The following is a 14,789-nucleotide window of genomic DNA, read 5'->3' on the forward strand; positions in this document are numbered from 1 at the left end:
CTTCTCTAGATTCCATTGCCTCACATGCCACACCATTCAATTTTCACTGCAGTCTTATTTAAATACTGCTTAGAACCATGGGACTCTGTCACTCCTTTCCTTTCGTCTTTATGAAATCTCTCCACTGAATGATCTCTTTCATTTATAAGGTTCTATTTGTATATTATTGACCCCTAAATCCCGTGGTTTGTTGTCAAACTTCATCTCATGGTTCCATGCATTAATTGCCACCAATTATATGTTTAAAATTTCTTGTCCTTTGGCTTCCATGACATTTTGCTCCCTCTCTGATTTATTTGTTAGCTTCTCCTTCTCCTCTAACCCCTGAATATAGACGCTGACATTTATACTCTTAAACTTCTTTACTCACTCAACATTCTACTTCTATCTATAATCTCCATACCTTGTGACCCTAAAACGGAAATCTCAAATTCTAGATTTTTTCTTAGCATCAAGACCTGCATTCCAAACTGCCTATTATCTCTATCCTGTTATTTTCTTGACCCTTAAACCCACCCAGCTTCATTATTGTCTTCTCAAAACTAGTTCTTATCTTAACCAAGATTTCTTAGTGACAATAGTGTTTTTCCAGTCATCCAGATTGTAGCTGAAAAGAGATTTTTAAGATCACATCTCTTAGGAAATCTTAGCTAAAAGTAGGGCAGTCCTCTCTGGTTTATGAATGTACTTTTCTTTGAATGTCCACCTAGTTATAAGCTCTTAATATTAACAGTCAGGAAAAAAGGGAACTATAATTTCTAAGTTAGATAAGAAAAAAATCAACCATGGGGTCCACAGTCTCCAGAGAAAGGAGAAAAAATATAACTACAATATATGAGTTATTGTTTAAAAGTTTCTCCTTATATGTTGTTCTCAACATTCAGTGAGTTACGAAGCCATATACATTTGTCTTCTTCAATGTTCAAAAGGAATAGGCACATAGATTGAGCTCTATGGGGTGCCTGGGTGGCTCAGTCAGTTAAGTGTCCGACTCTTGATTTGCGTTCAGTTTATGATCTCAGGATCCTGAGATTGAGCCCCACTCAGCACAGAGTCTGCTTGAGATTCCCTCTCCCTCTGCCCTTCCTCCCACTCACATGCTCTCTCCCTCCCTCTCAAATACATAAATAAAATCTTTAAAGATGTTCCTTACAGTGTTACTTATGTTAATAATATTAGAAATGTTAAATTTCCAACAAAAGAGCATTGGTTGAATAAGTAATATTTTACATACAAAATATGTGATGAATAATCTGTAGAAATTTAAATTGTGGTATAATAGTCCATTCATATAGAAAGATATTTATATGCACTTTTAAAGTTTTTATTTAAATTCCAGTTAGTTGACATACGATGTAATATTAGTTTCAGGTGTACAATATAGTGATTCAACACTTCCATACCACACCTGGTGTGCATCACAACAAGTGCACATCTTAATCCCTATCACCCATTTAAAACATCCCCCTTGCTACCCCTCTTTTCTTCTCAGTTTGTTCTCTATAATTAAGAGTCTGTTTCTTGGTTTGCCTCTCTCTCTTTTTTTTCTCCTTTTTGCTCATTTGTTTTGTTTCTTAAATTCCACATATAAGTGAAATCATATGATACTTATCTTTCTCTGACTTATTTCACATAGCGTTATATCCTCTAGATCCACCCATGTTGTTGCAAATGGCAAGAGCTCATATATATATATAATATATATTATTTTGAGGTAGTCCCAATAGTTTATTTTTGCTTTTATTTCCTTTGCCTCAGGAGCTATATCTAGAAAAATGTTGCTATGGCCTATGTCAGAGAAATTATTGCCTGTGTTCTTTTCTAGGATTTTTATGGTTTCAAGTCTCACATGTAGGTCCTTAATCCATTTTGAGTTTATTTTTGTGTATAGTGTAAGAAAGCTGTCCAGTTTCAATCTTTTGCATGTAGCTGTCCAGTGTTCCCAACATCATTTACTGAAAAGATTGTATTTTTCCCATTGCATATTCTTGCCTCCTTTGTCAAAGAGTAATTGACCATGTAACTATGGATTTATTTCTGGGCTCTCTTCTGTTCCATTGATCTATAGAATTATAGTGGGTACCTGGGAGGCTCAGTTGGTGAAGCATCTGCCTTCGGCTCAGGTCATGGTCTCAGGGTCCTGGGATGCAGTCCCATGTCGGGCTCTCTACTCAGGAGGGAGTCTGCTTCTCTTTCTCCCTCTGCCCCTCCCCCACACCTGTGGATGCATGTTCTCTCTCTTGCTCACTCTCTCAAATAAATAGATAAAATCTTTTTTTTAAAAAACCAAGTTTTATCTACATGCTGCCTGCCAGAAACGCATTTCAGACACAGATTGAAAGTGAAGGGATGGAAAAACATTTATCATACAAATGGAAGTGAAAAGCAGGCTGACGTAGAAATACTTCTATCATACAAAATAGACTTTAAAATGAAAACTGTAACAAGAGACAAAGAAGGACACTACATAATCATAAAGAGAACAATCCAACAAGAACGTATAACAATTATAAATATTTATGTACACAACATGGGAGCACCCAAATAAATAAAACAGCTAATAACAATCATAAAGGAAGTAATTGATAGCAATGCAATAATAGTAGGGGATTGTAACACTCAACTTACATCAATGGATAAATCATCCAAACAGAAAATCAACAAGGAAACAGTGGCTTTGAATGATACATTGAACCAGATGGATCTAAAAGATATATTCAGAATACTCCATCCTAAAATATTAGGCCACAAAATAAGTCTCAACAAGAGTATAAACCAAGCATCTTTTCCAACCACCATGCTATTAAGTGAATAATCAACCACAAGAAAAAAATCTGGAAAGAACACAAATACATGGAGGTTAAATAGCATGCCCCTAACCAATGGATGGGTCAACCAAGAAATGAGAGAGGAAATCCAAAAATACAGAGAAACAAATGAAAATAAAAACACAACAGTGCAAAATCTCTGGGATGCAGCAAAAACTATTCCAAAAGGGAGGTTTCTAGCAATATAGACCTACTTCAAGAAGCAAGAAAAATCTCAAATAAACAAACTTTGCACTTAAAGAAGCTAGAAAAAGATGAACAGGAAAGAAGTTAATAATAAGGTTCAGAGGAGAAATAAATGACACAGAATCTAAAAAACTTAAAATTAAAAAAGCTAAAAAAAAAAAAGAACAGATCAATGAAACCAAGAGCTGGTTCTCTGAAAAGATCAACAAATTAATAAATCTTTACCTGGACTCATCCAAAAAGAGAGAGAGAGAGGACTCAAGGAAAATCAGAAGTGAAAGAGGAGACATAACAACTGATACCACAGAAGTACAGATTATAAGAGAATATTATGAAAAATTATATGTTGACAAATTGGACAATCTAAGTGAAATGGATAAATGCCTAGAAACATATAACCTCCCAAACTGAATCAGAAAGAAATAGAAAATTTGAACAGACTGATTACCAGCAATGCAATTGAACCAGTTCTCAAAAAACCCTCACCAAATTCCAGAACCATATGACTTCACAACTGAATTCTACTAAACACTGCTTTCCATTACTCTGTCCTCCAGTTTGCCAATCTGTTCTTTGTCTTCCTCTAGTCTGCTATTTATTCCATCTAGTGTATTTTTAATTTCAGTTATTGTGTTCTTCATTTCTGATTGGTTCTTTTTCATGTTTTCTATCTGTTAAGGTTCTCACTGAGGTCCTCCACTTTTTTCTCAAGTCCAAAGAGTGTCTTATAACCATTACTTTAAGTTCTCTATCAGGTATATTACTTATCTTCATTTCGTTTAGGTCTCTTGCTCTGATTTTGTCCTGTTCTTCATTTGGGACATATTCTTGTCTTCTTAATTTCTTTAACTCTCTGTGTCTATTTCTATGTATTAGGAAAGTCAGCCACATCTCCTGCTTTTGAAAGCAGCGGCCTTATGAAGAGGAGCTCCTATGGTGCCCTGCAGTGCAGTGTGCCCTGTTCTTCAGAACCTGGCACTTTAGGGATGTCTCCTATGTGTGTTGAATGTGCCCTATTATCGTGGCTGTGCCATGTTTACTTTCAGTCCTATCATCTGCAATGGCTATCTTTGCCGGTTGTGGGCAGGGTTTGGTCCCAGGATTGTTAGCAGGCCAGTCTGGGGCCACCTTGTGCCTGAGTTGAGTTAGACCAGGCATTTGCCAGAGATGTGGTAGCACCAAACTGCTAAGCACTTTCCCTGTGTTTTCCCCTGAGAAGTTTTCATTGTGGGCAGGGCCTGCAGTCAACCAGATGTCTGTCCCCACCCCCTTGCTGGGGCTGCAGTCACACTGGAGTGTGACTGGGGTAGGAGTCACTTTGAAGTGGTACTGGCCCCTGTCAGGGCTGCTTGCACCCTGCCAGGCTTTTGGCACCAATTTGTCTTGGCTCCAGCCAAGGGTATTTGGGAGGGGGCAGGTGCATAGCGTTAGCAAGGTTTGCACAAATTTGCTGTGGGAGGGGTCCTAGATCAGAGGCCTGGCTGGAGGGGGTGTGTCTGCAGGAGGACAAGGGGTGCAGTGGGGACTGTTAGCAAGTTAAGAAGTGTTTGTGCTCTGCTCCTTCCTGCAGGTGTCTGTATCTAGGCAAGGGGGCAGGGGAGGGAAATGGTGCCTACCAGCTCCTTTGTTCTTGGAGAATTCTCCCAAGGATCCCTGCCTCTGCAGCACGTACTCTAAGATTAGTGAACAAATCTCCCTCCCGTATAGTCCAGGCATTTTTCGAACTGCTGCTTCTATGCCGTATTTCAGTGGGGCTGTTAGTTGTGCTGTCTCCTTAGGGGTAGACAACTCAGTTTCCTCTCACCCTCCTGGCTCTCCCAGAGCCTACACTGCTGATATTTAAAGTTCCAGATGTTAAATCCTGATGACAGTAAGAACTCATGAAATTATGTCCCTCTGGTTTTCATGCCGGTTCCCCATGCCTGGGGTGCCTGGTGTGGGGTCTGGTCCTTTCCTCTCTCCACACCTGCGGTGTCCCTCCCTTCCATGGATAGTTCCAAGGGTCTATTTGACTCCTGACTACATCTTCTCCCTTCCTACCCTCTTCAATGTGGCCTCTTCTCTACACTTAGCTGGAGAGTCTGTTCTGCTAGTCTTTCTGGGTTATTTTCACTGACGTAAGTGTTTTCTAGGTGTATCTGTGGGACAAGTGAGTTTAAAGTCCTCCTACTCTGCTATCTTCCCTGGAAGTCTCCATACTTTGTTGAACTGAAAAAGAAAGAGAGAGAGAGAGAGGGAGAAGTTGGAAAGAACAGGCATAGCATATGCCAAGGAAAAATACTAAGGACTATTATTTGCTTCAAATTGTTACCAATGTGTTTCTACATATAAATGTAATCAATGTATTTCACTATGTGCCAGGGAATGCTTGTCAAAGAAATGAAAGAAACAAAATAGATTAAGAATGATCGAAACAACTTAAAGAACAGCTATTTTTCAAAGAATCTTAGCATTCAGAAAGTACATTAAACATCCAGTCTAAACTCACTTTAAATGCCTTATGGCAATTGAAGTTGAGTGGTTTGCTCTTAAGTCATTTATCTGGTAATGATAGATGTAGAATTTGAGTTTCTCACACCATTCTTTGGATTCCCACTCTTTTGCTATCCCTGGTAATATGGCAAATGCAACCATTTTGATGTTATAAGAATGTGTGAAAATTAATGCATCTTCAAAGCTTGAGCCTATTCACCTTTATGGAATACAAGTAGCATTTTAAAGCAGGAATTTAGGAAATAATTTATTTGAATTTTTGGGGGGTCCCTTTTTCAATTGATGACTTTTAATCAGGGTTCTCCTGCAAAACAGATATATCTATATCGATATCGATATCTGTATATATAAATATATAGATCTATATCAAGAGAGAGAAAGATTTGTTAGGAGAAATTAGTTCACATGATTATGAGGGCTGAGAAGCCCCATAATCCACCATCTACAAGCTGGAGGCCAGAAAAAGCTGGTGGCATAGTTTCAGTCCAAGCCCAAAGGCCCAAGAATCAGGAACATAATGGTGTTGAGTTCAGTCCAAGTCCAAAGACCCAAGGACCAGGGAGATGACGCCATAAGCTCCCCAGTCTAAGTGCAGGAAAAGACCAAAATATCAGCACCACCAAAGAGGCAGAGGCAGAACTCTTCTTTCCTCTTCTTCTTTGTTCTAATAAGGCTCTCCAAGATTTGGATAGGGCCCACCTAGACTGAGGAGGAAAATCTGCTTTACACAGTCTACGGATTCAAAAGCTAATCTCATCTGGAAACATGCTCATAAGCATGCCCAGAAATAATGTTTGGCCAAATATTTGGGGACTGCATAATCCGGTCAAGTTAACACATAAAATTAACCTTCACACTGATGTTAAATAAATTACTTAATTTTTCTGAGCCTCAAGTAATTTATCTGCAAAATGGGGGAGTAACTATCCATTCCAAGGGTTATTTTAAGGCTTAGATAAGATACACTTAAGAGATCAAACCCTATTTTGCACATAATGACTATTCAATTAATGCCAGTTCCTTTTGCTCCCTCACCCTGTATTGCTAATAAAGAGATCCAGTTACGTCATACTATAAGTCTATTATGGGTTGAATTGTGTCTTCCCAGACCANGGGGGGGGGGGGGGGGGGGGGCGGGGAGGCTAATCCATTATGATGGTATGGTTATAAAAAGGGAAACATTTTGACGCAGAGAGACACACACAGATACACACGGGGAGAATGCTGTGTGAAGATTAGAGCTGTGCTGCCATAAGCCAATAACAGAAATTAGGAGAGGGGCCTAGAACAGATCCTTTCCTGGTATCTTCAGAACAAGCATAGCTTTGGACCTTGATCTTAGACTTCCAGCCTCCAGAACTGTGAGACAATACATTTTTGTTATTTAAGCCACTCGATTTGTGGTACTTTGTGACAGCGGCCCTAGGAAACTAATGCCCCGTATTTCTTAGATTGACAATTGCTTGTAACAACATCTCATAGAAACAATTCTTCATTAGCCCTTATGAGGATATGTAAGGTCCTTCTTTTCCAATTTCAAGGAATGGAGGTCTAAAACCCCTTCTGGCCTAACTCTTAGCTAACATGCTTCTCAAGAGTAGAGAAGGTAAGGCATCTCCCTATTATATGTGATCTTTTTTAAAGATTTTATTTATTTATTTGAAAAAGAGCGTGAGAAAGAGAGAAAGAGATCATGAGCAGGGGGGAGGGGCAGAGGGAGAAGCAGACTCCCTGCTGAGCAGGGAGCCTGATCTGGGACTCAATCCCAGGACCCTGGGATCATGACCTGAGCCAAAGGCAGTCGCTTCACGGAGTGAGCCACCCAGGTGCCCTATAAATGATTCTAATTCTAGTTTTTTAATATCTCACTAAGCCTAGGCTATTCATACAGGCCATGGGTTGATGGAAAGGTAGGTGGATGGAAGGATGGATGGCTGGATGTTTGGATAGATGGAGAGAGAGATGATAGATAGATGATAGATAGATAGATAGATAGACAGATAGATAGATGATTGATAGATCATAGATAGCTAGATAGACAATAGATAGATGATAGATAGATGATAGGATATAGAGAAAAGAAGAACTATGTGTATTTCTGTCTCTGTATTATGCCTATATCTGTATCTCTATTATCTATATCTATCCTGCTTTTTAAGAAACATACTAATAGCATAAACTTCTTCCCCCCCATTTTATCAAAAACTTGCTACAAACATGTCGTACTCTCTCATATGCTTGTATTTACTATGATTTGCCAGCCATAATGTATTGTTAGGCAACTGGCGCTCCTTTTTGCCCATATTTTCTCAAATAAAACTTTGTCCATATTTCAGAATACTTTCTTAAATAGTGTACCAGAAAGACAATTACTAGACCAAGGCTATAAACATTTTTTATATTCTGGATACTTATTGCCAAATTGCTTTGCAGAAAAGTTGGTGTTCTTTCCTTGCGGGTTTAATCCCAAGACAATTCTTTGTAACAAGAGAAGGAAACAAGGTCACGAAGAGCAGTTGGACCGCTAGTATTCAGCTGCCACAAGCAGTTAACGACTATTTCCTTACAAAAAAAGCTCAAAGCCCTGCACAGTGTATCCGTAACATGCAGGTAATTCTAGCAATCTCTGGCTCCATCTTTCTGGAACCCAGCATATAAATGCAATGTGGGATATTAAGTTGTCAGCTCGTGTACTGAGCGGAAGTCATCTCTAGCCTCTCCATTCTCTGGGTTATTTCTTCTCGAGTGTTTAGTTCAGAGATAACTTTCAGTAAACTGTTGTCACTTGAAAATAAACAGTCTGGACAATGTATGGTTCATTTGGAATACTGAGAAAATAAACAACCTAGGATATGCTTCCTTCTTGTCTTTGTAGCCCTTTTTGGAATGTGTACTCCAGACACTTTACTTTCTTCCCTAAAGCAGAAGTTTTTATTTAAAATAAAGCTATTTCTTTGGCACTTCTGGGCAATCCTTTGTTGAAGGACCGCAGCAATGGGCAGCTTTGGAGCCCTGCTTCGAAGAAACCAGTCTGTCCTTCTGGTGCTCTTTCTTTTGCAAATTCAGAGTCTGGGTCTGGACATGGATAGTCGTCCTACCACTGAAGTCTGTGCCACACACACAATTGCACCAGGACCCAAAGGTGAGGAAAGAAAAACAAAATGTTCATATATAATAAGTGAACTCTCTTCCCTCCTCCCTCAACCCTCCTGTAACTCTCAATGACTTTCTCTTCTCTCTAGCATACTCCTTCTTTTCCTTCTGTTTTGGAAAACCAATGGCCTGTTATTTATGTAAAAATCTTCCTTGATGTTAGGTAAGAGAATGTTGGGAGGGGGCAGACCTCACCCAGGGCACGGGAAAATTCCCTCCTCCATGCTGTTCCAGGGGGAAAGTATGCAAGCCAAGACGTTAGTCTTTCGGGAATGCTTTCCTTAAGACCCTCTCTATTCTTTGGCTGTTTTTATTCCAATGCCTTTCTCAGCACCGATTTTGGTAGTTACCAGGCAAAACCTAAGTAAAGAGAAAATGAAATCTTTCATATCTTTCATCAATTAGTGGGCTTCCTATGAAGAGGAAAATTTTTGTCTAGGATTGCAGGTAGTGTATAATGAAATTTCTTTATTGAAAGTGGAGTCTTTGGGGCCAAGTGCCTTCAGCTGAAGGATGATGGACTATTGCAGAATTTTTTCAAGTAGAGCCAAGGTCTAAATGTGCTTCAAGCAACTGGTTGATAAAAAATGCTGCTGTTTTCCTGGTTTCAGTTCTGACCCTTTTGTTCTGAAAGTGGTCACTGCAGTGCAAGTTGATGCTCCCTTATTAGTAATTCATGCTATGTTTCTCCAGGCTATAGGGTGGAAGAATTGCAGCTGCTTAAAATTTTAAGTAGAAAAAAAGGGTCTTTCAGAAAAAGCAGAAATACATCGCCCTATGCTTGTCAGTTATTTAAATGTGTATTGCTCAAAGTGCATTTTTCTTAATCAGTGAATTAATTTCCTCCTAAGATTGCAATCCAAGCTTTGACCTTTGATACCATAAAATAAACGCAGGGAGGAACAATGAGACCTTGGAGCTTCCAAATAATTTCTTGGGTGAATAAATGAATAATGTGAGGGCAAATGTTCAGAAAAGAAAGTTTTGATTAGAAATAAAAGTATTGACTTAAAACTATTACTGGACTTTGCAATAATGTACAGGGAACTTCGTGTTATTCCTGGGGTATCATGGAAAATGCTGAAAATTAAAGTTTTCCTTGTCCCTGCAAATGGGAGAGTCCATTTGAGAATAGCACTGTTACACAATTTTCCTTGCAGAGAAACTACAACTTTCAAGCTAGAAGACGAATGGACAAAGTGTTGCCAAAATTACATCCCAAATATCATGCATTCCAATACAACAATTCTATTTATTCCAATTCAGCCAACATATATTAAATACCTATTAAGCACCAAGCATTATTTTGGGCATAAGAGATGCATTAAATCACATATACTAATGTCATGAGCAATAGCAAGAGAAAACAGTTAGGAAGGAGGAGTGGGCAATTAATTTTTATTGGGTACCAGCAGCCTGTCCATCATGGTCTTCCAGCCTTCATTTCTTAATGCAAAACTCCCCCCCCTTCCCACTGGAAACCTTGCTAAGATCTCAAACAATGTAAATCTTTCACTCTTTTCCTGAGCCCCTGCCCTCTAGAAGCTGGGGGGTCCAGAACGCAGTCTGCTAGGAGCCTGGCATGATTTCTTCCCCCAGAGTCTGAGGACTTTGCATCAAAATGAATTCCAAGTTCCCTTCTTATTAGAGATTCCACAATTCTGGAACGGAATGTACTGAATACCTCCTGCATCTCAGGCCCATGTCAGGTGCTAAAGGTTTCAAATTAAAGCCCTTGTCCTAGAATACGTCTACATTTCCAACGGAGTACTAGATTGCAAACTCTTAGACTCAGGGCTCCGTTAACTCGGTTTTTTCTTTGCAAATTGCCTGTATGCGTGCGTGGAGGCGCATGCACATGTTCACGACCGCCCCTTTGCCGCCCTGGGCACCCTGCTGGAGGCTGTGCTTACAAATGAAAAACAAGGCTTAGTCTTCGTCTGCTCTCAAGATATAAACTGCCATCTACCCTACCTCATTTCTTCATGAACATGGTAATAGCTCCTCCCTACCCCCCCCAACAAGGCAGATTTGCATATTTATTTCTAAAAAAAAAAAAACTAATAATAAAGAAAAGCTTGATGGCTTAAGAAACATTTTAAAGGACGAAATTATTGCTTCTGTTCAATGTATTTTTCCTAAGAGCAGGCTGGTGTATACGTTTCTCCGTGGCTAATTATCTCAATACCGTAGTTACCAGCACTGTGCTCAGAAACTTCTAGATACTCTGAGAAACAATAAAAGGAGTTTTCCTTAAATTCATTTGGGAGACTGGGAACTAAATAAACTATCTAGAGTTGCAGGTGGAAAACAAGTAATGTTAACCTGTCATATAATATGTTGTCCAAGACAGACTCACTGATTTTTTTACTGCATTATTTCCCAAGCATGACTTGGTAGGAAGAAAGATATTGAATTAATTCTGTTTGATCTTCAGTATGCTATTACATCTATTTATGCTTCAGTTCCTTTATTTGTAAAGTGAGCTTCATTAGAGAACTGTTTTAAGAATAATATAAGCTAACAAATGTAAACTTTAAGCCGTGTAGACATCATAAATAGATAATTAAATTCTGTTTATCTTTCCTTCTTCTCCCTATTTATCTAAGTCAGCTGAGTAACAATTTTGGGAATAAGCAGTGTTCCAATTACCAAAACTTCTTTGTTGAAAGCCATCTTTATTTTTCTCTCTATGCCTAAAATTTATTATTTTATGTTTGGTAGAAACTTTTTTCACACCTGCATCGTTTCTTGAAACAATTGGTGTAAAATTCTGACCCCTAGTGGTTTTCCTTGAAAACAGCAGTGGCAAGAAATTTTAACAAGAAATGTTGAAATGTTAAGAGCAATAAGAAATATTTGAGTGATGATTCACAATTTCCAAAGTATTTGCAAGTAGATTATCTTGTTTAATTTTCACAATTGCCCTATGTGGTAGCACTTACTTTAAACTTAAAAGGTAAGGAAACAATCTCAACAAGGCCAAGGGGAGCTCTCAAGGTCTCTCACATACTTACAGAACAGACATGCACCTTGAACTTTATCCCTGGCTTTCTGGCTGCGGATCCAGTGCCATTCCATGACATCCACTGGTTTCTCTTAGAATCAGGTTTGAAAATATAGTCCGCTGACCCCTATGTGATAAGAAATGCATGCCACAATGTCTAAGAACTTAGCGTTCATGCAACCTCACAGCTCAACATTGTACTGGATACTAAAATATGCTGAAAGTAATGATATGCCTCCTCTTTGATAATCAACTCCATTACTTCATTAGTTTGTTTGGAAATTAAAGATATTTTGCCTTATTGCTTATGTTGGCTTCCATTAGCTTTTGTGTTTAGGAGCTTTTTTTTTTTTTTTCCCAAAGACTTTTGTGTGTGTGGCCTAAAAGTTCCTTTGCAATCCATCTGGCTTCTCCCTACTGCTCCCACATCAATCTGCTTTTCCACTTGTAGTCTGATTCAGGATCCTTGCTTTGTCTGTCAGTCCTGGCCCAGGATCTCTGTACTTGATGCTCCAGCCCAGATCTTCCCAAAGGTCGTTCCTTCTCTTCGTTTAGGTTTTAGCTCAAATGCCCTTTGCACAGTAGGTCCTACCAGATACCCCCTCACTCTCTGGATCCTAGCAATTGGCACAACTTGAGTTATTTCCAGGCATCTTCTCAGCCTCTAGTGCTAAGAAGCCTTCTTGTGACTTTCCCAAACAGATGGCCAGATGTGCCCAGGAATGTCTGGATCATTTTCACAGCCAAATTGGAAGTTTTACTACCCGTAATGTAACTATCAGAGGTAAATTGGTCTAATCCCAGTTATTTTTGCATTTGTTAAAGCTGAAGCAACTTGTTCTAGGTCACACAGTGATTCACTGGCGGCAGAACTAGAACTGGAACTCCTTTTCCAATCACCAGGCCAGTCATTGTTCCATTCTGCCATGTTATATCATCATCCTCATTTCATCATTCTCATTAAGCATGAAATGACCCTTCCTTTAGTTTTCCAAATTAACGCTAGAAAAGGAGTTCTGTGAGGTCAATGTATAAACGTCGTACGGAATTGTTTTAGCTCGGTCGCCTTGATATAAATTAAGTTGCTAATTTCTTTTTGGCGGCTTTATCAGAGAGGTTAAGCAAGTAGGTATTTTCCCAAAACCTTTATATTAACTGTATTAATTCACTATATTCTTTCACTGAGAGTTTTAATATGTATTTTACGCACAAAGACGGACCAAACTTTTAAGTGGCTTGGCCAAGGTATTCCGAACCATTTTTTCCTCTCTTTTTCCCTCTGGGTAGATGCCAAGAAAGCATCTCAAGGTTAGACCAGAAAGGGAAGAGTAAAACTCCAGTCAATCAAGGTGTGCGCAAAGATGAGTCAGGAGGTATTGAATGATAATGATAAAAAAAAAACTGGCGTGTTTCATTTTACTAAGGATGTATCCTTTACCCAGGCCATCCCTTTCCTCAGCTGCCTTGCCCAATAACTTGGCTATCCATCCATCACTGCTAGGGTAGATGCTAGTAGTAGTAGGTACTTGAATGTTGGCAAAGATCATGGACTTTGAACTTGAGCTCTGCCACTTACCTGTCTGAGACCTTAAGCCTCAGTGTCTTCATTTTTTAAATGGAGAGAATGTCATTATCCATCTCAAAAGCTGAATTTGAAAATTAAAACGTGTAACATATACCTTAGCTACCCTTGTTTTTCCCCTTAACTTCCATTGTCCATTACCATAAGCGCCTTCTCTCCCCACATCCCTACTGAAAGGCTCACAGACTGTAAAGTCGGCTCCTCAAATAGAAATCCACCAGGGAAATGACACCACCTTCAGCTCCTTGCTGCCATTTCCTGCCGATTGTGGTCCCACTGCAGTCAACTCTTGTCAGTAGTTCACAAACTTGAGATCACCCTTTCTCTTCACCCATTGCCTTCTTCCCCTTGTTCTCCAACTGAGTCTGGGGTTCTTGATCAATTAAATAGGAATAAAAATAGTGTAAATACCCCTAGGGCTGTAATGGGATTGAATGGGTTAAAACCCACAAAACCAAACCTCGGTTGTCTTTTCAGTAAGAAAAGATGGGATGGTAAGTGAGAGTACTTCATAGGGTTGTGGTGAGGAGAAACGAGTTAAGCCACACACAGCACTTAGTACTGTCATACGGCCAAGGACGTTTTAAATATTCAAAAACCATGGATTAGCAAAATTCAAGAGAAAATGAAAATGTTTTTTCCTGCTTTTTGGTCTTTTTTTCTTCCTTTAAGGAATATTTTCCTCTTATTTCAGGTCTCTTGTGGCCACTTGAGAATACTTGTATCNTGGCCAAGGACGTTTTAAATATTCAAAAACCATGGATTAGCAAAATTCAAGAGAAAATGAGAATGTTTTTTCCTGCTTTTTGGTCTTTTTTTTCTTCCTTTAAGGAATATTTTCCTCTTATTTCAGGTCTCTTGTGGCCACTTGAGAATACTTGTATCTGTTAAACAGATTATATGAGTATGAGTATGCGTCTTTAAAATTTACAAAGGGTTTATCAATTATTTTTCTCCAGCTCCTCTGACATACTATAGGAATCATTATCCTTATTTCAAGAGAGGGATGAATAAAAAAATAAAGTGAAGGCACTAAAGCACATTGCTTCTGAGGGTCATTTATCTGACATCAGCCAGGGATGAGTGTATGTGCAAGACATTACAGTATGGAGCACAGTCAAAAACAGTTTACATGATGTGGTTCTTCTTGCTTGAGATGAACAAAAATCTAGAAAAGGATTTTGACATCCAGAGCCCAAGTACTGCGCCCCCTCAGACTACATGCTGAGTGACCAAAGAGGCCCTTATGTCCGACGGGAGCTTGGCAGGTGGTGTGATGCCGCAAGTGTGACAATATGCTGCAGACCAAAGTGAAAGTCCCCAAAGAGACGGAGGGACTTGGAGAGATTACAAAAGAAAGTCTCTAGAATGGATTTATCCCAGCACTTGAAGAGCAAGTCTAGACCATGCACCAGTGGTCTTGGGGCCAAGCCACTACTGGCCCATAGACACAAACCCAGTACACTGACATAATGCTCACATGGCATGTCCAAAGGTAAGGGATATGACCTTCTTTCCTAGCTTAGAGGACCTCAAAGGG

The 14,789-nt window shown here is 39.3% G+C and overlaps 1 protein-coding gene across 1 annotated transcript in view; it reads left to right on the plus strand.

Moving 5' to 3' along the window:
• The first annotated feature begins 8,409 nt into the window (after positions 1-8,409).
• The window catches only part of COLEC10 (collectin subfamily member 10), a 48,883-nt gene continuing 42,503 nt past the window's right edge, over positions 8,410-14,789 (plus strand). The window contains exon 1 of the mRNA XM_002930154.3: positions 8,410-8,649. Coding sequence (XP_002930200.1) covers positions 8,502-8,649 — 148 coding nt within the window. The 5' untranslated portion in view covers positions 8,410-8,501. The remainder of the gene's footprint in view (positions 8,650-14,789) is intronic.

This window comes from Ailuropoda melanoleuca, chromosome 9, assembly GCF_002007445.2.
Source record: "Ailuropoda melanoleuca isolate Jingjing chromosome 9, ASM200744v2, whole genome shotgun sequence".
In the NCBI taxonomy this organism is placed as follows: Eukaryota; Metazoa; Chordata; class Mammalia; order Carnivora; family Ursidae; genus Ailuropoda; species Ailuropoda melanoleuca.